We start from the raw sequence: 23,638 nt of genomic DNA, 5'->3' as shown, positions 1-23,638 counted from the left end.
CCACTGTGCCATGTGCCTGCACCGGGTATCGAACCTGGGACCGAGCTGATACGAATTATTCATTGAAAGGAATGTGTGGTGGTGAGGATGAGTAACTGATTGATTGAATTGCTGTTTTAAGTCCGCTGTATGCACAGAAAGGTTAATCGGGACTGGACCTACAGTTTAAAGTGTTATCCAAACCACTATGTGCCTCCACCGGGTATCAAACCCGGGACCCCTTGATTACAATTAATAACTCATGATAATGTGATTAAGATTAGTAATTGAAAGTAATAGGATAGTGGAGAATAATAATTTGTAAGCAATAGAAATGTTGAAATTTGTTAATTGAGATACACGAATTTGTGGAAAAAATCGAAAATGTACTTGTTATAATGATTATTTATTTATTCCTTTATTTTTTGCAGCAAGCCTGTCTAAACGCAAAGGAAATGTTAAACATTTTTTCATTACATTTTATACTTGTCAATTGTTCGAGCAGCAAGTTAACAATAAGATATAGCGTCAGCATGTCTGAAGGTTAGAAGTCTGCCATTGTATAAATATTCTATTGCTTTCACTGTTAAACGTCGGCCTGTAATCAATGGTCCCCAGTTGTGCTCTAGGCTGGGCACATTTCAATTTTTCTGTTTCCAGTTAGAACTGGTACCTGTCTCGAGTAACCTACGTTTAAAAACATGTAATTTGAAGAAAGAGAACAGCAATTAAAAATACCAATATCACTATCATCTTCAGTAGTTGAAGACAGGTTTGTGTTTAGTCGGCTGCTTTTGCGTTTGTTATTGCTACACATATAACATGAATTTTAAAACCATTCCACAGGCTAATTCTGTTGTTTGTGTTCTCTGTTGTCCCTCCCTACTCCAGGTTGGTAATAAGATGGATAGAAATCCCACTAGGAAGTTAGCTATTCAAAGTTTGAAAGAACCGCGTTATTTCAAGAATAAAAATAAAATACAGGAACTCAGTAACTCAAAGTTTGGTATAATAAATTGTTAGAAAAGTCGTTGTTAGCATGCATACAAATTATAATTATTTGGTTCACTGATAACTAAGATGATCGTATCAAATTTGGTATTTAGTCTAAAAAAAATCTCTCAGCGAGTCATATTATAAATGTATGATGCACGTTAATTACTGTAATGAATGATATATATATTATGGTCATCACGTATATAGGGATACACTATTTTCAGTTTTGGCTAATTTTTTACCAATTCAATATCCAGTGCAGACTACATTCTAAGTGACTACAATTCACAAGTTTCAACCGTTTTAGAGTGTTGGTAGGGATATAACTTTACGTAAAGTAATTTAATTTTAGAGTGCATAGTTTAGAAGGGGCATGAAAGCCAAATTGGCCAAATTCAAATTTTGTTGCCACGGTATCGATCGTAAATTTATAACTTTTGAGCTGCAATTATTATAGCTGTTACATACCCTTCTTGACTGATTGGATATTATATTTCAGCAAAAATCAGGTTTCAAGATGGCAGAAAATAAATAGATTCACAATGTTTTTTTTAGCAGTTAGATACGTTTGAATATTGATCCAAATTTCCACTTCAATATATTTTAATGCAACAGACTTTAAACCTACTCTAATCAGAATTCGGAAAATACACTTGGTGCGGTTGATGCGCTGGAGAGATAATCATAGTGACAATGGAGAGAAAACTCCCCTTTTGGCAAGAGTTTTGTCTTTCGCCACTGCCGAAATCTGGACAGGGGCCGTTGAATGAATGGAGGAGAAATATGATCCTTTTCTTGCCTGAGCTCTTGGAGGTTGGTGCGGGGCAGAGACAGGGGATGGGGAGAGGGTGACGCAGGACAAGGCTGAGGGGGCTTTCTTTCTTTACAGTTCCGAAGGAGCTGTATTTACCAAATACCCCACTAGGTGGCTTGTTGTCGAGTCACAGACGGCAAAGCACAAACCTTACCAACATCCAGTCCATTCTTAAAACACCAAATCAAATCAAATCAAACAACAACAAAAGCACTTACCTGAAGAAGAGTGAGTTTCAAGTACGATGACAACTAGCAGCATCCATCAATTGTTTGCAGAACTACCTTGGGTTTCATTTTCCACAAAACACAGCTGCAGCCTTTCGGTTAAGCACGCGTGTTGTTAGTGAAGGAACAAAGGGGCACATTCTCCCCAACGATCCAGAGAAGGTATTGTGTAAACTGAAGATTTTGCTGTCTTACACAAGGTGGCCAATTGTTGTGTTTCCTACTTCATAATAATGTACGAAATTATCGTCCAGAAAGCCAGTATGACTTCCACTATTTTCGTGTCACAAAAATTGGTTTCCATGTTACCATCTCAATAATGGAACAACCTCTTTGTTAATCTTACAGTGAAATTGTTGCAATTTCCTTATTGTTTTACTGGTCTGTGGAAGTTCACATGTCCTTAGGTGTCCCATGAACATGTTACTAATCGTTCTTCCACACAATAGTTGTTGTGTCATCCATCCAGAAAGCAGAGAACAAACATATTTAATTAGTTCCACTGTGATAACCACCAGGGGATAACAAGACATACACCAAATATGACTTAACATACCCACATAAACACACAGGTGGGTTTCGCTATTAACAAATTCTGCTATTAATATTATTTATTACAATCAGCAGATATTTTTAATGCAATTTTCTACAAGTTCAACTTACAGTTCCAAGGTTTTCATTCATTTTACAAAAACCTGACATGCAAATATATCCCACCGTAACACGAACTTATGGTACTCAAAGTCATTGATGAGTATGATAGTACATATATTCCCAAATGGGTCAACCCCATTTTCATGTATAGGGGTGTAAGGCATGATCCTTTCTCAAGACACTCAAATATCAACTTCACTTTCACATAGCACACCCTGGAGTGCATTTTGCAGACTAACAAGGCTTTGGCGTCTGAACCCATGGTGAGTATAATCCTCTATGGGACTTTGTTGTATGGTATTTGTCCCTTCATCATTAATCTTCTCACCATTCATCCTCATCTTCGCGATTAGCCGCAATTGGCAAAAGAGCGAAGTAAAATTAATTAATTAATTCAATCAATCATTCACTTTCACGTAGTATAGCTCTGTAACTGGAATGTTGCGGGTTAACGAGGGTCTGATGTCAGGATCTACAGTTAGTATAGTACTCTGTAGGGCTTGTGCCACCCTTTGTTTGTTTTTTTCCTTATTCGCGCTGAGCACCCCTTTACAGCTTCTCATAAGAAAATTTTAGCCAAACCCATTTTTCTCAAGGGGAGGAGGTGTTCTGTCGCTGGTTGGGGAACTTAGAACGGGGCGTAATTCTCCCTACCATTTTGAACACATCCGTAGATAAGAAAATACGATCGGAGATGTATCTTAGCATCTGATGCTCATTACTCACCGATGGAAGATGGGATACGGACACACTAGCAGCAAGACCACCACATGTTAGTATGAAAGACTGGCCTTTCTTCCATCAAAGAGGCATTGCAGTTCTAAAATTAGTGTGTCCCGATAAACCCTTGCGACCAAATGTGTCTCCACCGGAGATTAAACCCGGGACCCCTTGATTACTTCCCCTATAGTACAGTGATTTTGACACTTTGTTATGTATTGGTAAGACCGTTGCTAGCCACCATCCCTCAGTCGATGGAGAGAGACTTGTTGAAATGGAAGCACGTAGGATGTCCACAGAGGTAGCTGAAAGACGAGCGCACAGGAAGTTGAGGACTTTTCAATCAAGATATTTTTTTTTGATTTCGGCATCCTCTGTGCATCATTCTCTTCGCTGAAGATAGACAGTCACAAAAATAGCTCTTCCATTTTCATCCTTCGCATATGCTCTCCGCCACATCCTGCGCTATTGTCTTTTCTTTTGTTTTTCTTCCTGAACATCCAAACACGTTGGAGCTGAGTTTGTGTAATCCTGTGCTTACCACAAACACCCATAGACAAGCATGAAAGGGCTTTCATCCAAGAGAGAAAGAGAAGGAAAGGGCAGGGACCTAAGGCATTATCTGCTCTTGAACCTATTTACAAGGCTACTGAATATAATTAAGAGTATTTGAAAATAAAATCCTTAGAAAAATATATGAACCTAAAAGGGATGAGGAGAGAGGTCAGTGGAGAAGGTTACATGATTTAGTTTTTCTTTTATGTACGCATTGCTTGCATTGTAGAATTATTTTCCTGTAGTTTACGGTTATTACAAGCATAAGAAAACAGTTTTTCATTGTGATGTTTCAGGAGAACACACGCTCCTTTCATAATACATTTATTTTCATTTTGACTAAAGTTACAGTTATAACAATGGTTAGCAATTTTTTTAAACAAAAAGAATCTGTTATATAATGAATGTTGTCAATGTTACATTGTTGTAATATAGCAACTTAACTGTGAAAAGAAGCCGTCTGTTTTATTTTTATTTCAGATAAAATTGTTATGATCACATTATTTTTTTATTTAAAATTATGAATCCCAAATATCATCAGGTAATTCAAAGTCATCATTGTTTTCACTTGCGAACCCATAAATAACAATGTAATTTCTTTCCTTGATCTGCAAATTAAGATAACTGACATAACAATTCAAGCAACATTAGTCTATAGGAAAAAATTAGCAGGGGCAAAATACATCCGTGCCAATTCAGAACATTCGCGTATAACAATGGATAATATATTTTAATTTTTTTTCCTGAGAGCACAAAGACTATGTTCTAATAATACGAATATAAAAAAATAAGAATAAAGGCTTTGTAATATAGCAATAGAAAAATAACAGAATAAACCAAATCAAGAAACAAGTTGCAAAAAAACTAAAGGAAAAGAGAAATACAGACAAAGATGAAAAAAATGTTGAAAAGAAATTGGTGTGCATTCCATTCCACAAGGGATTCAAACATAAAATTGCCAATATTTTTAGAAGTTTTAATATGAATTTTTTTTTTAGATCACCAAAAACTTTGGAATGTACATTTAATGAATTCAAAATGAGAAACTCTCTACCAGATGTGGAAACCACAGGAATATATAATGTAAGTTGTTCATGTTCAAAGGATTATGTAGGACAAACAGCAAGAAAAATGGCAATAAGATAGCACGAACCCGATTTAGACATTATAAATCTAAACCCAAGAACAGGTTTGTCAGCTCACATCATCGAAGAGAAGCATTTGATTAAAAGAGAAGGGTTTTAAAAAGATTGACGGGAAACATAGAGTTGAATTTCTGGGAAGCTTCGTTCATTGCAGAAGAACACTGAAATAAATTAAATAATGAAAATGGTAACATAGATCCAGTATGAAGTTTTCTTTTTCACAAATGGAGTAAGCCACCATCTTTAAAATTTAATGTAACAGAAAACATCAAGAGACTTTGTGAAAACAATGATGAATTTGAATTACCTGATGATATTTGGGATTCATAATTTTAAATAAAAAATAATGTGATCATAAAAATTTTATCTGAAATAAAAATAAAACACTTCTTCTTTTCACAGTTAAGTTGCTATATTACAACAATGTAACATTGACAACATCTTATATATAAGGGATTCTTTTTTGTTTAAAAAATTGCTAACCATTGTTATAACTGTATTTTTAGTCAAAATGAAAATAAATGTCTGAACGAAAAACTGTTTTCTTATGCAATAACAGTAAACTACAGGAAAATAATTCTACATGATTTAGAACTACATAATTTGTACTCAATGTCCAACTATTATTAGAATTATTAAATCAAATAGAGGAAAGAAGAGTTTACAGGATTCTTGTTGAGAAACCTGATGGTAAGAGTCCTGTGGGAAGGCCAAGATGAAGATGGAGGGATAACGTTGAGATGGACCTAAAGAAAATCGGTAGGGATGGAAAAGATTGGATTGATCTTGACCAGGATAGGGACAAATGGAAGGCTTGTGTTACTGCAGCCAAAACCCTTCGGGTTTAAGAAGGCTAGAGAGTTAGTTAGGTAATATCAGGCCAATGTTTGGGTTGATTTTATTAACTTGACTCAATTGTCTGTTAAATACACAAGGTGTCTGCCAGTGTGGAAAACCTAGAAATCCTCTAAAGGACAACATTTTGTGGTACTAGTACAGTAAAAGTGGGTGTTTGAACCAAAAAATGTATAGACCAGCAATAAGTTGTGGAAAATCTGTCATTCAGTTTGATATACTGTGCATTACCAGTAGTTAAAGTACAAATTGCATATCAAATACTCCAGGGAAAGGGATCATGCTTTGAATACTCTAATATGTAGAAATAACTTTCTTCTTGCAATACTACGGAATACTTGATAGATAGATATCTGCAGTAATATATTGCTAAAGTTTACACTATAATTGCAGCTTTGTTTAAAGAAACAAAGCAGTCCTTGTTAGTTAGTCAATACCATTCCTGATATGTACTTGTTTCCCTCCTCCTGCCAAACAGTGAATTACTGTTCAATTTTCCTTTGCATATGGAATTAATATTCTAAACCTTACTTAAGTGGGTTTCTAAATGTGTTTTTAGCTAAAATATGGTAACCGTCCTTGTGTACACTGATTGCCATAATGATTTTATCTGCCTTGTAATCAAGGGGTCTCGGGTTCGATACCTGGTGGAGGCACAAGTGGTTCGGATCCCACTTTAAAATGTAGGTCCAGTCCCGATTAGCCTTACTGTGCATAAAGTGGACGTAAAACAGCAACTCAAAACAAACATAATGATTTTATCATGAAAATTTTGGTAAACATGTTTTTTTTTTAGGCACACTGATGAATGTAGAGTTGCCACAGTAACACTCCTTATTATTTTAAGAGTAAACGAGTCTGGAAACTTTTGAATACAGGAGATAGCAGCCTAGTAATTTTAGGCAAAGTATATCCTTAAACATGGGATTAAGAGACAGAAAACTAAAATGTCGTATAGTGGTGGTTTACAATGTTCTTACCAACATATAGAAGGTCCCCAAAAATTGCTCACTCGCATCCTCTCGTGACTGACAAAGATGACGGCTGTAGGTTTTCTTCTTACATACTTTAATCTCTCATAACTTTATTCTTAGTGGTGATATGTCTCGATATTTTTGTAGGATGTTCCCTAGATAAATTGAGTTCATGTTACCTATTCAGAGTGGCTACTCACAGGGAATTATGCATGAATTCTATGTGAATTTTTCTCCTTACACGTGAAAAATTGCAACTTTTATTAATTCAAATCCCTTTGAATTGATACATATTTATTAATCCCCTGAGGCATGTTTTCACTGACTCTCTAGCTTTCTTAAACCCGAAGGTTCATGGCTGCAGCATCACAGGCCTTCCATCTGTCCCTATCCTGAGCAAGATCTATATACTCTTTTCCATCCCTACCAATTTCCTTTAGGTCCATCTCAATGTTATCCCTCCATCTTCATCTTGGCCTTCCTACAGGTCTCTTACCATCAGGTTTCCCAACAAGAATCCTATAAACTATTATTTCCTCTCCCATTCGAGCCACATGGTCTCCCCACCTAAGTCTTCTTGATTTAATAATTCTAATAATCTCTGGACATGAATACAAATTATGTAGTTCTAAATTATGTAACCTTCTCCACTCACCTTTCTCCTCATCCCTTTTAGGTCCAAATATTTTCCTAAGAATCTTATTTTCAAATACTCTCAAAGTAAGGGACCAAGTTTCGCATCCATATAATAATACAGGCAAAATTACTGTTTTGTATATTTTTACATTTAGTTTCTTAGATATTAAACGAGAAGACAAAAGTTTATGTAGAGAAAAGTAACATGCATTTCCTGAATTAAGCCTGCTTTTTATTTCCGCTCTAATGTCATTTTCATTTGTTAGTATTAGTCCTAAGTACTTGAATTTGGAAACTGGTTCAAACGAGTTGTTATCAATAATTAGATTTTGATTATTACCTAACACTTGGTTTCGGCCTGTAAGCATATATTTAGTTTTCTCTTTGCTAACTTCCAAACCTATCTCTTTAGCTGCTTTGAAAACTATTTTAGCATTACCAGGTGTGCCGATTAATAATTCTTAATTTCGTTGCTGGATGGCGCTGGATTCAAGGGTTGGTGCACAGTCTCAACTGTTACGTCAGTGTGTTGCCAGGACAGTACCTGTCAAAACACCTTGGATGTGCAACCGAGTGCGAGTGATCATGATATTGGGTTTGTGTAGAAAACATGTTGACCTTCAAACCAAATAAGGTGCATGTGCGGTCCTGCTTTTCTTGTTCAATCAAAAGAGAAATGCGAGTGAAAGCCATCGTATCCTTGTGGAAACATACGGTGACAATGTCCTAACGCAAGACACGTGTGTGTGTTGGTTTCGACAATTCAAAAGTGGTGATTTCTACTTGAAAGACAAAGATCGCCTGGGCCAGTCGAAAAAAATTCCAAGATGCCGAATTGCAAGCACTGTTGAACGAAGATGATACGCAAACGCAACAACAACTGGCAGAGAAGTTAAATGTTGGTCGCCAAACCATATCTGATCATCTTCATGCTATGGGAAAGATCCAAAAGGCAGGAAAATGGGTCCAAAGAAATGGAAAAGCGAAAAACGGTGTTTGAAGTGTTGCTTTCTCGGCATGAAAGAAAGTCTTTCTTGCATCGGATAGTGACTTGGGGACGAAAAATGGATCTACTTTGAGAACTCAAAATGCAAAAAGTCATGGGTTGACCCAGGACAACCTTCAACATCGACCGCAAAACCGAATCGCTTCGGAAGGAAGACAATGCTGTGCATTTGGTGGGATCAGAAGGGTGTGGTGTACCATGAGCTTCTGAAACCATGTGAAACAGTGAATGCCGTTTGCTACCATCATCAACTCATCAATTTGAACCCTGCATTGATCGAAAAGCACCCAGATTGGGCGACAAGACACGGAAAAGTGATTTTGCAGCATGACAATGCCTCATCACACACAGTGAAAGGCGTCAGAGACACCATTTCTGCACTTGGCTGGGAATTCTTGCCCCACATGCCATACTCACCAGACTTAGCCCCTTCAGACTACCACTTGTTTTCATTGATGTCTCACTCACTTTCCCAGCAACACTTCAACAATTACGAAGATGTCGAACAATGGCTTGCTGACTGGACCACCGCAAAACTTGAACGATTTTTCTGGAAGGGCATCCACAATTTGACGGACAGAGGGGCACAATGTATAGCTAGTAATGGTGCATACTTTGAATAAAGCATTTGTTACCTTTCTCCCCAGATAATCTTGTTTTCTTTCGGATCAATTAAGAAATATTAACCGGCACACCTGGTATTCTTAATTGTATTTATATCATCCCCTAATAAGTTTACATCATCTGCATATGCTAACAACTGAGTCACACCGTTTAATTTTAGTCCTTCGGTAATTTCTTCTACCTTCCTAAAGCAGATTCTAAGGCAAAATTAAGGAACAATGGAGACAATGCATCTCCTTGTTTTAACTCATCATGAATTGTAAATGTGCCAGACACTTTCTGTTTCACTGGTGCATACTTTTATCATATTAACAAACTTCTTAGGTATTCCAAACTCGACTAATATATTATATAATTTATCTCTTTTGACTGAAATCAATGAATAGCTGATGGACACTTTGATTATATTCCCACTTTTTCTCAAGTGTCTGTCTGATATGAAAAATTTGATCTGTAGTTGATCTGTTACATTTAAATCCACATTGATAATCACCTACAATTTCATTAGCATATGGGGTTAGTCTTGTTAAAAGAATGTTAGATAATATTTTATATGTTGTTGAGAGTAGAGAAATTCCACGGTAATTATTGCAGTTCATTTTATCGCCTTTTATAAACACAGGAACAATTATGAATTCTTTCCACTGTTGAGGGATTTCTTCTTTATTCCATATTAAACAAATTAATTTATGAATTTGACATATTAACGAATTTCCACCATATTTAATTAACTCAGCTGGTATTAAATCAATGCCAGGTGCTTTGTTAATCTTTAGCCTTTTAATAGCATCTTTATCTTCAGTCAAGTTAGGTTCTGGAACTAAAGGTTCTGCTGTATGTACTTCATTTACTTCTGATTTATCTCCTACATTGTTTTCACAGTTAAGTTTTCACAGTTTTTTTTAATCGAGGAAGGAAAAGAGAAGAAAGCTGCTTTGAAAATAAAACAAAATTCTTTGAATTTGAATTTGAATTTGAATTTAAAATTGTGGGTGCGTCAGCACTAAGGCTATTTTGCACCTGTCACATTATACGGGGTCCAGCCCCTTATCGTTACACATAACAACTCTAACGTTGCATAACTAAAATCATAAAATATTAAAATCTTCTGACTTTCGTTAAAAGCTGAGGCTGTAAAGGAGCACTCAGCACAAGTAAGGACAAAACACAGGACAACACAAACAAAATTAAACTGACCATGGGGCCAGTCACCAGAGCCTCGTTAGTCTGCAGTCCAGGGTGTACTATGTGGAAGTGAGGTTGACTATTGGGTGCACTACGTGAAAGGAGCACCCCTTACACCCCAAAACAAAATTCTCTCAGTCCGTTTACTTTGTTAGTGTCCTTTGCAGAACAATTTACCTGACAAACGGAAGTTTATTGCAAGATATCTTGATGTTGATAGGGAAATTTGAGTTTGAAATTCTTGTACAATTAGCAATTTGTCGCAGATTAATTTATCCTGTAACATTTCTGACTTGCGTTTGTAGATGTATTTTGATTCTAAGTATGTGAAATGCCAAATGTAAACTCCTCAGCTTAAATTAAATATTTTAAAAATATATACCATTTAATTGAATTGAATTGGAATTTTTGGATAAATTGGAATTGCACAGACCCTTTTATATTATTAATATATTTGTGTGTGTGTGTGTTTCTGTATATGTCGGTGGTGAGATTGTGACGTGGGAGCAGGATTTGATGAGACTGCACGCGGTAATTAATAGGAAGCGGCTACGCGGCGACTCATCTTCAAAAGGTTTAAAACCCGCTCTTCACGTTACAAGTTGAATACTTCCTTTCTTTGTGTCGTACTTCCGGCACAATGACGCAAGAGTTTACGAGCGACGAGTACAAGAAGCACGAGACAAATAGGGAAGGAGCCCTGAAAACAAAGAAACTCACGTACGTCGCACAACATGCACAATAAGTTTCAAAAGGGTTCAACAGCGAATAGCAGTACCTGCCTTCTTCGCTGTAAAAAGTAAAATTGCTATAATATTCTTCCAATGTAATTTCCTTTCTCGTTTCTATTATTACTATTATATCTATCATTCAAAAAGACGTGCCAAAAGACTGCAGGCTTATCTCCAATTCTCTCGTTTAGTTAAATCATGGATTATTTTGTAACCAATTATTTATTTTCGCGATTCTTGCCGCTTAGAATGCAGCAACAGAAATTAAGATTCCACACAATTTTAATTAACAAGCTCAAATGTATTCTTGATTGCTATTCAGTACATCATTCATTTAATACAAACATACCCAAAGTGCAGCTACTATGAGTAATTTAACAACACACTTTCATCATCAACAATTCGAGCGTCCAGCGCTCCATTTAACGTATCGGATAGTTCCCCCATTCAATTTTAACAATCAAGTGCAAACTACAAAGTGCACGTCCACTTAAACAACCTTATATCTTTTGCCAACTACTCTATAATAATAATATTTCGTACAGAGGTTTTACCTCTATTGAACAACGCACATTGCGTGCTTGGATAACAACGTACGACTCATCTTTACTCAATCGAACACACAGGCCAAAACGACCCTTATTTTACTTTACTCGTTATACTTTACTTTTGTGTCCCCCATTTTTCTAAATGCATCGTTAGTGCTACCTCAATGCGGATATGTCTATTATCGGGATACGAGAAAAAGACAAACAAAAGGAACAGAAGGGATCGTAGTTATTCTATGCCTTTGCGTTATTTTTGGTTCAACCGCTAATGCGCCCACATTTGACGTCGCACGAGAAAAGTCTAATTTGACCTGGAACTATAAGTTCGTTGCACAATTCAAAATCCGATTTTTGCCCCAACAGGCGTTTTACTCAAAAGGTTCATAAACAATGGCCACGCACAGTTTCTGTAATTATTACGAACGCCAATTTACAAAAAGGCCTGGTTCGCGTAATTTATTCTGAGTCCACTCTAGTTTTATATTCTATGCTTCGATTTGCTTATTTTGCCCTTGCCGTCGTGCGCCAACGAAAATATACACTAGGTTGTAACGCTACGAAAAGTTCACCTCACAAAAAGGGCAAATACACGAGGACCAATCACTGATGCAAATATGAATAAAAAAAAAGTATATATGTTCACATTGCCATATTCACGGTCTAGAGATTGTTGTACATACCTCCCCACGAATGTTCAAATCACGTAAAGTTGCATGGCCTTCCTTCCACTAGAGTCTATGTACTCGTTTCATCACCTTCTCCCCATTCAGTGGTCGGCGTGGCAGACGTCAATTTTACAAGTCGTGGATCGGGTACCCTCTTGCCGGCGTGGACTAGATGACGCGGATCGCAACGGAAGCGAGCCGTTCGGAGTGGGCGTGCTGTGTAGAAAGGCTGAGGGCGAACTGAATTGCCTGGTGCAGCGGGATTTCCGAGCAGGCATAAGCTGCAAAAATTCACCGCCAGGGGCAGCACCAGAGAGAGCAGTCGAGAGGCAAAAACGCCCTCGATGGCTAAAAAATTGGACTAGCAATTTTTAATTACGTAAGGTTGGGCACTCGCAAAAGGGACAAACGTTACAAATACCCCCGACAAGCGAAAAACAAAACCCCCTGAACCTAAAAAGGCAATGCACTGTTCCCAAGAATATAAACGCGCCAATATAAGCCCATCATAGGTCAACCACATTACCATATCCCAAAACACAATCAGCTATTAACACAAACCCCCAAAATTTATCAATACACCATAATGACATACACATAATCAAAACACAGATCAGAGATTAACTCTGATAAATTTCAAAGAGCATAATTAAGTGTCCATATAAAAGCACTGCTGTTGTCGTTGATCACATAGTTCAGAGGAGATCGTGTACGCCTCCCGGTCGATACACCTAGATTCCTTGCAATGTGGACACTAGTTGAAGAAAAACAATCACACCACTGAATTATGTCACCCACATGGTCGTTCCAGATGTGTATATGCATCATAAGGCTACCTTGAGTGTAATAGAAGTTGGTAAACATAGTCCATTCCCAAAGCGCATGCGTAGCATATTCCATCCTCGCAGAAGTAAAAACATAGAAAAAAAAAAAAAAAACAGGAATCAAAAACGAGAAAAGTGAGAAGGAAGATATAAGAAATAGGAAAGGAGAGGAGGACAATTACTACGAAAAGGAACAGGAAGGTAGCACTATTACAAAAGATGCCAAAAATGAGGGAGAACCATAGGATGCATGACATAAACAGTGTCAAATTTCAATAAAGCATAATCAGCAATATTAATAAATAACTCAACAAGGGTATGTACAAAACAACCCATAATTACAAAAAGACTGATCTTTAAAAAATATTAATACATGAATATCAATAATGCACTTGCAACTATACAAAAAAAAACATAATATATATACACTGGCAAAGTAAGGAGAAGAAGCAGAAATTACGCTGGAAGAAATAAGCATTACCATTTAATAATGTCAAAAAAATCATGAGCCGTTTTCAGGGGAAGACTGAAGCGTAACTGCAACCTCAGTTTCCGATAAATCAACCGGTTGGGGGTCAACATCCATATCCCGAATGATGTATGGCTTGACGTGAGAGACATGGACCTTTCGGATCATTTGCTGGGTATCTGGGTCAACCAACATGACGGTAACCGGACCCAGCATTTTAAACACCTGAGCCGGACCCGACCAACGCTCCTGAAGTTTAGAAGAAATACGGAGCAAGGCATTGCTATGGGGAAAGGTACGGTAAAGTACCATATCTCCTGGTTTCAAAGAAACCTGGGATCTGGAGGGGTCATATTTAAGTTGGCGAGAGCGCCAAGACTTTAATAGATGTTGATAAGCTTCACCCCAGCGATGTGCCCGCTCCGGCGAAGGAGGAGCAGCCAATTCAGAGTCAGTTTGTAACTCCCAAAAAAAATTCATCGGGCCGTCTATGTCTCGACCAAAAATAATTTTAGATGGAGACGTATGAGTGCTATCATGCTGGGCGGTATTGAAGGCAAAGGCTATGCTTTCCAGATGAGTGTCCCATTTGGAGTTATCCTTAGAATGGTAACAAATTAACGAAGCCTTAAGGTTCCGTATGAATCTCTCCGCTAAGGAAGGATTGGGATAATAGGCACTAGTGTAAATATGGCGAATATTTGACTCAAATAGAAAATTATTGAAGAGGTTAGAACGAAAATAAGAGGCATTGTCCGAAACCAACTCACATGGAGCACCAAACAATAAAAACAAGGTGCGTAGCTTGTCAATAATATGATGGGATGTAGCCGACCGAAGCGGAAACAAGGACACCCACTTGGAAAAGGCATCCACCACCACCAAGATATACACATTACCCTTAGTGGAACGAACAAGAGGACCAACCAAATCGATATATAAACGTCGCCAAGGGTGTCGTATAACCTCAGAAGACAATAAGCCAGGAGGCTTACGGATAGCAAGTTTGGCCCTCTGACAAATGTCACAAGAACGGACATAATGCCGGATATCTGAGAGATAAGTAGGCCACCAGAAAAGCGTCGCTATTTTCTTGATGGTTTTATTGACGCCCAAATGCGCACCACCGACAGGGGTGTCGTGATAATAACGACATATTAAATGTCTAAGCACTTGAGGAACAACAACTAGAGAAGAAGTAGAACGAGGCGGCTGCCAAATCAACAGATCCTGATGTAAATGATAATGTTTAACCTGCTGATTATTCTTCAAATGCGTAATAATAGGTGACAAGTCTGAATCCTGACTTTGAAGAACCGTTTGTAACTCCCATTTTTCTAAATGCATCGTTAGTGCTACCTCAATGCGGATATGTCTATTATCGGGATACGAGAAAAAGACAAACAAAAGGAACAGAAGGGATCGTAGTTATTCTATGCCTTTGCGTTATTTTTGGTTCAACCGCTAATGCGCCCACATTTGACGTCGCACGAGAAAAGTCTAATTTGACCTGGAACTATAAGTTCGTTGCACAATTCAAAATCCGATTTTTGCCCCAACAGGCGTTTTACTCAAAAGGTTCATAAACAATGGCCACGCACAGTTTCTGTAATTATTACGAACGCCAATTTACAAAAAGGCCTGGTTCGCGTAATTTATTCTGAGTCCACTCTAGTTTTATATTCTATGCTTCGATTTGCTTATTTTGCCCTTGCCGTCGTGCGCCAACGAAAATATACACTAGGTTGTAACGCTACGAAAAGTTCACCTCACAAAAAGGGCAAATACACGAGGACCAATCACTGATGCAAATATGAATAAAAAAAAAGTATATATGTTCACATTGCCATATTCACGGTCTAGAGATTGTTGTACATACCTCCCCACGAATGTTCAAATCACGTAAAGTTGCATGGCCTTCCTTCCACTAGAGTCTATGTACTCGTTTCATCACCTTCTCCCCATTCAGTGGTCGGCGTGGCAGACGTTAATTTTACAAGTCGTGGATCGGGTACCCTCTTGCCGGCGTGGACTAGATGACGCGGATCGCAACGGAAGCGAGCCGTTCGGAGTGGGCGTGCTGTGTAGAAAGGCTGAGGGCGAACTGAATTGCCTGGTGCAGCGGGATTTCCGAGCAGGCATAAGCTGCAAAAATTCACCGCCAGGGGCAGCACCAGAGAGAGCAGTCGAGAGGCAAAAACGCCCTCGATGGCTAAAAAATTGGACTAGCAATTTTTAATTACGTAAGGTTGGGCACTCGCAAAAGGGACAAACGTTACAAGATGAGGTAATACGTAAGGCTGAAATACAGAAAACATCTGCTTGTTCCCTTGAATTATTGGAAAGTGTGCCTTGAAAACCGGTAATTATACTTGAATTTCATCAAGGTCTTAGAGTAGCCACCCCGATAATGCTTGTCTTAGAATACTCCCTTCATGAGCATCCTGAACCGTGGCCATGCTGTCTAATGTGCAAGCTTTGGACTCCAGCTATGGTATGCACACAGGTTCAAGTCTCCTGGGAGAAGCATAACAACTTTTCTTGAGATTTCGGCCTGTGTGTGGGACTGGTGGCCACCCACCATCGTGAGGAAATTGGGGAGTTATGAATGAGTAGCGTAGCCCGATCATAGGAAACCTACAACAATGACTGGGCGTTTGTCGTGCTGACCACACATCACCCTATAACTGGTTGCATGATCTTCCAGTGGAGAGAGGCCAGCAGTTGTTAGGTAGGCACTGGCCTTCATAGGCTGTTACACCATGGCCATAGGCGCTGACTTTGAGGCCCCCCCCCCAATGTTAACAATGTGGGGGCAGAGCCCTCAAATAATTTGCTTAAGAGGATCTAATGTATTATTTTGCTTCTCTTGTAAAGTTTACTTTGAATTGTGCCACATGAACTTAACTTTAAATACACATTTGAAATGTTCTAGACCATCAACTTTGGGGGGGGGGGGCTGAGACTGCTAAACCACCAACTTTGGAGGGGCTATGACCAGAGACAGCAAAACACACAACTTATTACTACATACTAAGTATATAATGATGAGTATTGTTAACATTTTTACTAAAAGGAGTTTCAAAAGACGATGTGCATGATCTAGGGGAGTGGATGGGACGTTTGGGCTACAAATGGCTCTCACGTGATATTCAGAACGAGATCGTTGATATATTAAGGAGATCTGTTTTGCGCTCCGTGGTAGCAAATATTAAAAGTCGGGAATATTTTGCTATTATGCTTGACGAAACTTGTGACATATCCATCCGGTGAACAATTGACATTTTGCATTCGAACTGTAAATGAAAATTTTGATATTTTTGAGGAATTCATGGGCTTTTATGAGATTCCGAACACTGAGGCCAAAACTTAAAAAAAGGGAGGGAGCGAGTCATTCATTAATTTATTTTAGTGATCAGAGTCCCCCCAATAATTTTGACAAGTCGGCGTCCCTGACCATGGCATATTTTACTCCCTTCATTAGTATGATGTTAAGTACTTGCTTAATAATGCACTGCCTGTCATTGCTCACTGTTAACAGTTCCTAAAGTGTGACTTGCACTTTTTTTTTTATAGCATAATCATGCTAGCTTTCAACACCTACATTCTGTATTCAGTTCAAGATTTCATCGTGAATCAACTGCCTCCATTCCTGTTTCTGGTTTTCCCTCCCTGCTGCTCTTATTGTGAAACCTTGACAGGATGAAATAGTAAGATTCCTTGCTTGCCCATATTACGCTAAGTTACTGGTAGTTGGAGGTGAGAATTTGGGAGCAGTGGGGATGTATTTCCGGAGAAAGGATGAATTTATTGCAATTCATTGATGTTCAATTAATGTGTCATTCGTTTCATGATTTTCTTTCCTACAGTTTTCTTTTCAACATCACGTTCACTGTGTAAAACTACTATTATGTACAGATTCTGTTCATTCTTTTTCTTCACTACTTTTTGACAGTGTTCCTAATATCTTATCTGTACTATGTACGAGGCACATGTCAGAAAAGAGGGCCGATAATTTTTTGCTTTGGACTGGCAACACTGACGAAGCTGCGTGTGCACGGAAGCATGCTTTAGTATTCTGTGCCTGCAAAAGAGGTATATTTCTCGGTGTGGAGGTGTGCACGTGCGAGTAGCAGGAAGTTGAAATGGCTGCTGTAATAGAAAATTCCGCCAAATGCGAGGTGAGGTTGGTGATTAGATTTCTCAATGCAAAAGGACTGAGTGCAGCTGACATTCGTTGGAAATTGTGTGCCATTTATGGACCAACAGTAATGAGTGAAGGAAAGTTAAGAGAATAGTGCCGTGCTTTTCAGAAAGGACGTTCAAATGTCCATGATGACGAGAGGAGTGGCAGGCCTAATGTTCAGACAGACAACCTTGTGCAACGTGTTGATGAGCCGTTTCACCATTACTGACTAGGCAAGGAGTTTCCTGAAGTGTCCGATAAAACATTGTACCGAATTGTAACGGACAATCTGGGTTATCGCAAACTGTGTGCGAGGTGGGTGCCAAAAATGTTGACGAACACTCACAAAGATGAAAGAATGAAATCAGCACGTGATTTTTGGCCCCCTGGGAGAAGGATGGGGATGACTTGTTTTCTCACATAGTGACTGGAGACGAAACCTGGATATTGTACATCACTGGTGAGTCAAAGCAGCAATCCATGCAATGGTGTCACTCCGGTTCACCGAAACCGAAGAAATTCAAGCAAATACCATCACATCTCAAAATCTAGGCAACTGTGTTTTGGGACCAAAAAGGTGTAATCCTTGTGGAATTCCTGGGACCAGGATGAACCATCACAGCATATGTGTATTGCCAAACACTGTCTAATCTGCAACATGCCATCCAAAACTGGCGAAGAGGAATGTTACGGTCTGGAATTCTGCCTATTCATGACAATGCCTGCCCACACACAGCTGACCGTACTGTTGCAATAATTAAAAAATTCCGATGGGAACATTTTAATCACCCACCATACAGTCCTGATCTTGCCCCAAGTGATTACTTTCTGTTCCTACATCTCAAAAGTGGCTTGCTTCGCAACGTTTTGATGATAGTGAAGTTAGACATCAGTTCTCGACTGGCTGAGATCCCAGGGGGCAGATTTCTACGCAGAGGGTCTACGTAAACTTGTTCCACGCTACCAAAAATGCTTGGAGCGTTATGGTGACTAGGTAGAAAAATAGCCAGGGTATACACTTGCATAGCATCAAAATAAAATTTTCTCGCTTGATTTTATTCTCTATAATAACCAATCGGCCCTGTTTTTTTACATGCCCCTCGTATAATCAAGTCTCATCAATTCTATATAGCTTTTCCTACAAGAAAAGTGGAGAGTTTCAAGTGTCAGATAGATCTAGTACTTTATCCTTGCTATAAAATTTCACATACTTGTTGAACTCTCTTTTTTTCTACACATAGATTGTGAAAGCTCTGAATTCTACTTTTGATATGTATATTTTGAATAGTCATTTCAGTTTTCCTATGGTTATGTCATATGGTATACAATGATGAACTAATGCAGAAATTTGTACTGATAGTGACATAGTATCAATATAAAATTCAGGCCTCCCCAATTGTGTAATGGCAACGTCATTGTCTTGCAATCAAGGAGTCCAAGGTTCGATACTTCAGTGAAGGCATATATTGGTTCAGATCACACTTTAAACTATAGGTCCAGTCCTGATTAACCTATCTGTTCATTCTTTTTCTTCAATGTAAATATAACATAATGGACCAATCTGATATAAATTAGCAAGTATTTCACTGAAAAATGAAATGTGCAGTGTCCACATCTTCATATAATAACCCATAGAGATGCAATTGTTTGACCTTTATTCATTAGGTAAGAATATCGGTAGTAATATGTTTAATCATAAAGAAAAAGAAACATTTGTCCCAACAATGTTGTTGGAAAAATAACGAAAATTACATATTTTGCACAATTTTCAGCTGTACAACAATTTTGCAACTCTGCAAAAATATCAGCCAGTATCGGTAATTATATTCCAGCTGGAATTTAGTTTCTGATACTGATACCATTAGTATAATATCAATAGAATGATATCTGTGCTGGCTTAATCCCTATTTTAAATGGTTTGCTTATCTTACATTTGTTGTAATTTATTTGTCTTACACAACTATTATTGCTATGGATGAGAAAACCTGTAAACATATCTTTTTACAGGGTTAGGTTTTAGTAAGCTGCATATTGTTTTAGTTTTAAAGTTGTGTGTACACACATTGAAAATAATTACTGCCATGAAGATTAATTAGAAACTATTTCATTTCTCTCTGTAGCCTATTATATCTCAAGATTTAATTGATGAAGCAAAGCAAAAGATTATTCATGTGCTGGAAGAACAAAGAATTGTCCCGGAATTAAGAGTACAGGATTTTGATATATACATCAAACTTATTAATGGAGAGGTAATATCTTTTTGTACAACTTTGATTTTTCTTTCATTTTTAGTTTATAGATCTAATGCTTAATATTGATAAAAACTGCATTCAAGCAGGCAGACCACCCATCTTATTCTCCAGACCTGGCCCTTATAGACACCACTCCCTTGTTCAACTGTATGGTAAGTCTTCATTAGTCTATTTCTTCATATAGTGGACTTAAACATTAACATTGACATTGCCTGACTCAAAATAATTGGACCTATGTATTTTTCATTGTAAGTTTCAAGTTTCAAGTTTCAAGTTTCAAGTTTGGCCATGAAATAGTGAAAAATTTTAGTGATTGTCTCTTGTGCATGTTCCTGGCCAGGTGTCAAATTTTTGGGAACATTGGATAATTATTACATTGGATCAAGATCAGCTGTGTACTTTGATTTTTGTTATTTAGTGTCACTTTTCTGCCACTTGTAATGCAAGGATGAGGAAATGTATGAAGGGACAATCAATCAACACCCATGTCCAGGCTGGGATTCGAACCCAGGATCCCTGGCATTATTGAATTGATTTGCTCTTTTAAGTCCACTTTATGCACAGAAAGGCTAATCAGGACTGGACTTACAATTTAAAGTGGGATCCGAAACACAATGTGCCTCCACCGGGTATTGAATCCGGGACCCCTTGATTACAAGGCGACGACGCTAACACTGCTCCATTGGGTAGGCCCCCTGGCATTATTGTGGTGCTGTTTACTGTCATGAGATGTTACGGATACATGTTTCTTGGGGGGCCTCCCACCAGCATGGTGGTAACTTGGTTGCCTTGTAATCATAGGGTCCTTGATTCCATACCCAGTGGATTCACATAGTGGTTCAGATTTCACTTTAAACTGGTGGAACATCTCTGTGCATAAAAGTAGACTTAAAACTCAAAATTACACATTTGTGATAAATAATGAATGTGCAGAGCAATCGTAGAGGAGGACATGTTAAGCACTTTTGTGACCATTTTGAGAATAGCCACTGTCACACTGAGCACTCCCCCATGTTCATATTCACATGACTGTTAGCCATATTTATATTTATAACTGCAGTTTGAGAGCTCTCTTAGGAAAAATTCACACCGAAGTGACAAGCAACAGGCGACTCATGTCACTTGAGGATTTTTCGAATACACGCTTGTGAGGCCTGTCATGCCTTTATGGTGTGAAATGTTGCTGCTTATTGGCTCATTCCCAAGTGACATGTGTCACTCTGGTGTGAATTCTCCCTTAGGCTCCGTAAAAGTGTCACACGACATTTTTGCAGACTCTGCGAGACACTTGAACTCTGGCAGTATCAGTAGATTTCGGCACTGGCGTATGCAGGATTTTTTTTCGGAGGGGCTGGAATTGTAATACATATCTGCATAATTATCATTTTAACCTTTGTTTTAAAAGTTTTTCAAATATAAGTATGGTAATCGGAGGAGATTTTCATTTACCACTCTAGTTTTCCAGCCCTTCATTTGAAAATTTTGATTTTTTCTAGGGATGGGACCAATTAATCGGTACTCTATCAGTATCGGCCGATGTAGGCATATCGGTGTATCGGTTTATCGGTAAAATTACCGATTATTTTTCCGATCCGATATATCGATAAATATCTGATTTAGTGCAAAATTCTGCCATTTTGTTGTAATTTTTATGGATAATCTCCATGCCCTAATTTCTAAAAAAGTAAATGTCTAAATATGCAATTTCTTTTGCACTGCAGTCACCTTGAAACACACATTTATTAAGGAGGTCAATGAACCTTTCAGGTTCTTTAAGGTCCATTTCTAGTACAAGGCACGTCCAGAAAGTAAGTTCCGTTTGGTAATAAAATTAAATTGTGTACAGATACAGAAAAGTTATTTATTGCACAAAATTCTACAACTCTTAAACTACTTTTCCACATAACTGCCGAAATTTTGCAGGCATTTGTCATAGCGTGGCACAAGTTTTTGTATACCTTCTTCATAGAAATTTGCCGCCTGTGTCTTCAACCAGTTGGAAACAGTTTCTTTCAGCTCGTCGTCATTGTTGAAGTGTTGACCGCCAAGGAAAACAACACCTTTTGACAGCAATCCTCGGCGCTTATTCTGTATTGCGCGAAGTGTCTCGCAATAAGCATCTGCTGTGATTGTTTTACCATGCGGTAAGAAATCAATGAGTAAGATGCCTTTCCAGTCCCAGAACACTGTGCACATCATTTTTTCATCTTTGAAGTCTTGTTTTCAACGCCACCATCAACCGAACATTTTCTTTCTTGACATATAGTACTTACCAATTGCAGACAACCCTTGCGACTTTCATCTGTTCTTACATCTCAAGTCTTTCCTTGGCGGTCAACACTTCAACAATGACGACGAGCTGAAAGAAACTGTTTCCAACTGGTTGAAGACACAGGCGGCAAATTTCTATGAAGAAGGTATACAAAAACTTGTGCCACGCTATGACAAATGCCTGCAAAATTTCGGCAGTTATGTGGAAAAGTAGTTTAAGAGTTGTAGAATTTTGTGCAATAAATAACTTTTCTGTATCTGTACACAATTTAATTTTATTACCAAACGGAACTTACTTTCTGGACGTGCCTTGTATTATATCGAATCGGTAGAATATCGGTTATCAGTATCGGTAAATTTTATATCATTACTTTATCGGTATCGGCCAAAATTTCATATCGGCCCATCCCTAATTTTATCAAAACTTCGGCAAGGGCTGCAGCCTCATCATCCCCTCCTCCTCTGCGTATGCCAGTGGATACCAGCGTTTAAATTTCAAATGATACTTTCTGATACCAATGTTAGCATCAGTATTTCCTCAGCACTAGTTTTGTAATCGTTGGTATATAGAATTGCAAATATATTTAACCTTATTGTCTCAGCTATCATTTTATTTGTCGAGAATTATATAAAGAAAATACTCTTCAGGCACAAGAAGAAGTATATACATTTCTGGAACAGGAGCAGACTTTTGAGGATTACGTAGACATGGTTGAGTACCTACAAAATTTAAGCATGGAAATTCCAGAGAATATTGTACATGTTGTTCGTATGGGTATGTACGAAATGCACCGAGAAGACCTGATCAACACAATTGTTGAAGTAGCTGAAGACCTGAGAGACGATGTTTTGGTAGCAATGACAAAACATTACCAAGATTTATGTAGAAAGTAAGTACAAAACTCTCGTCTGGTTATTTCCTTTTGATTAATCAACTGATTACTGGCATACAGCCATTTTGTGTCAGAGAACATTAGCGATGTTACTAATTATGAAAATCGCCAATAAGAGTCTGAATTGCTTACTGTTTTCAAGTAGGTACGAGGGTCATACTGAAAGTAAGGAGCAACAATTTTCAATGCACCAAGTTTTGGTTATATTAAAGAAAAACGTGCTACATTATAATCTAGACCTTTTTTTGCTTTTCAACACGGTCTTCATTTCTTTGCATGCATTTTCCCCACCTTTCTTCAGGCTTGAAAATATCCTTACAGTAGAACTCCGTTCCAGCTGCTCGCAGACACTGACACACTGCTTTCTGTATGTCCTCTGACGTCTAGTAGCGTTGGCCTCGTAACTGTTCATTCACAAAACCAAACAGA

The 23,638-nt window shown here is 38.1% G+C and overlaps 1 protein-coding gene across 1 annotated transcript in view; it reads left to right on the top strand.

Annotated features, from left to right (window-relative positions):
• Positions 1-23,638, top strand: part of Dhc36C (Dynein heavy chain at 36C) — a 369,284-nt gene that overhangs the window by 82,984 nt on the left and 262,662 nt on the right. Inside the window, exons 7-8 of the mRNA XM_083142304.1 lie at positions 19,914-20,042; positions 22,965-23,206. Coding sequence (XP_082998430.1) covers positions 19,914-20,042; positions 22,965-23,206 — 371 coding nt within the window. The remainder of the gene's footprint in view (positions 1-19,913; positions 20,043-22,964; positions 23,207-23,638) is intronic.

The sequence above is a fragment of the Lepisma saccharinum genome, chromosome 20, assembly GCF_977018435.1.
Source record: "Lepisma saccharinum chromosome 20, izLepSacc3.1, whole genome shotgun sequence".
NCBI lineage: Eukaryota > Metazoa > Arthropoda > Insecta > Zygentoma > Lepismatidae > Lepisma > Lepisma saccharinum.
The sequence above is the reverse complement of the archived record's forward strand: the minus strand, read 5'-3'. Positions and strand labels throughout refer to the sequence as shown.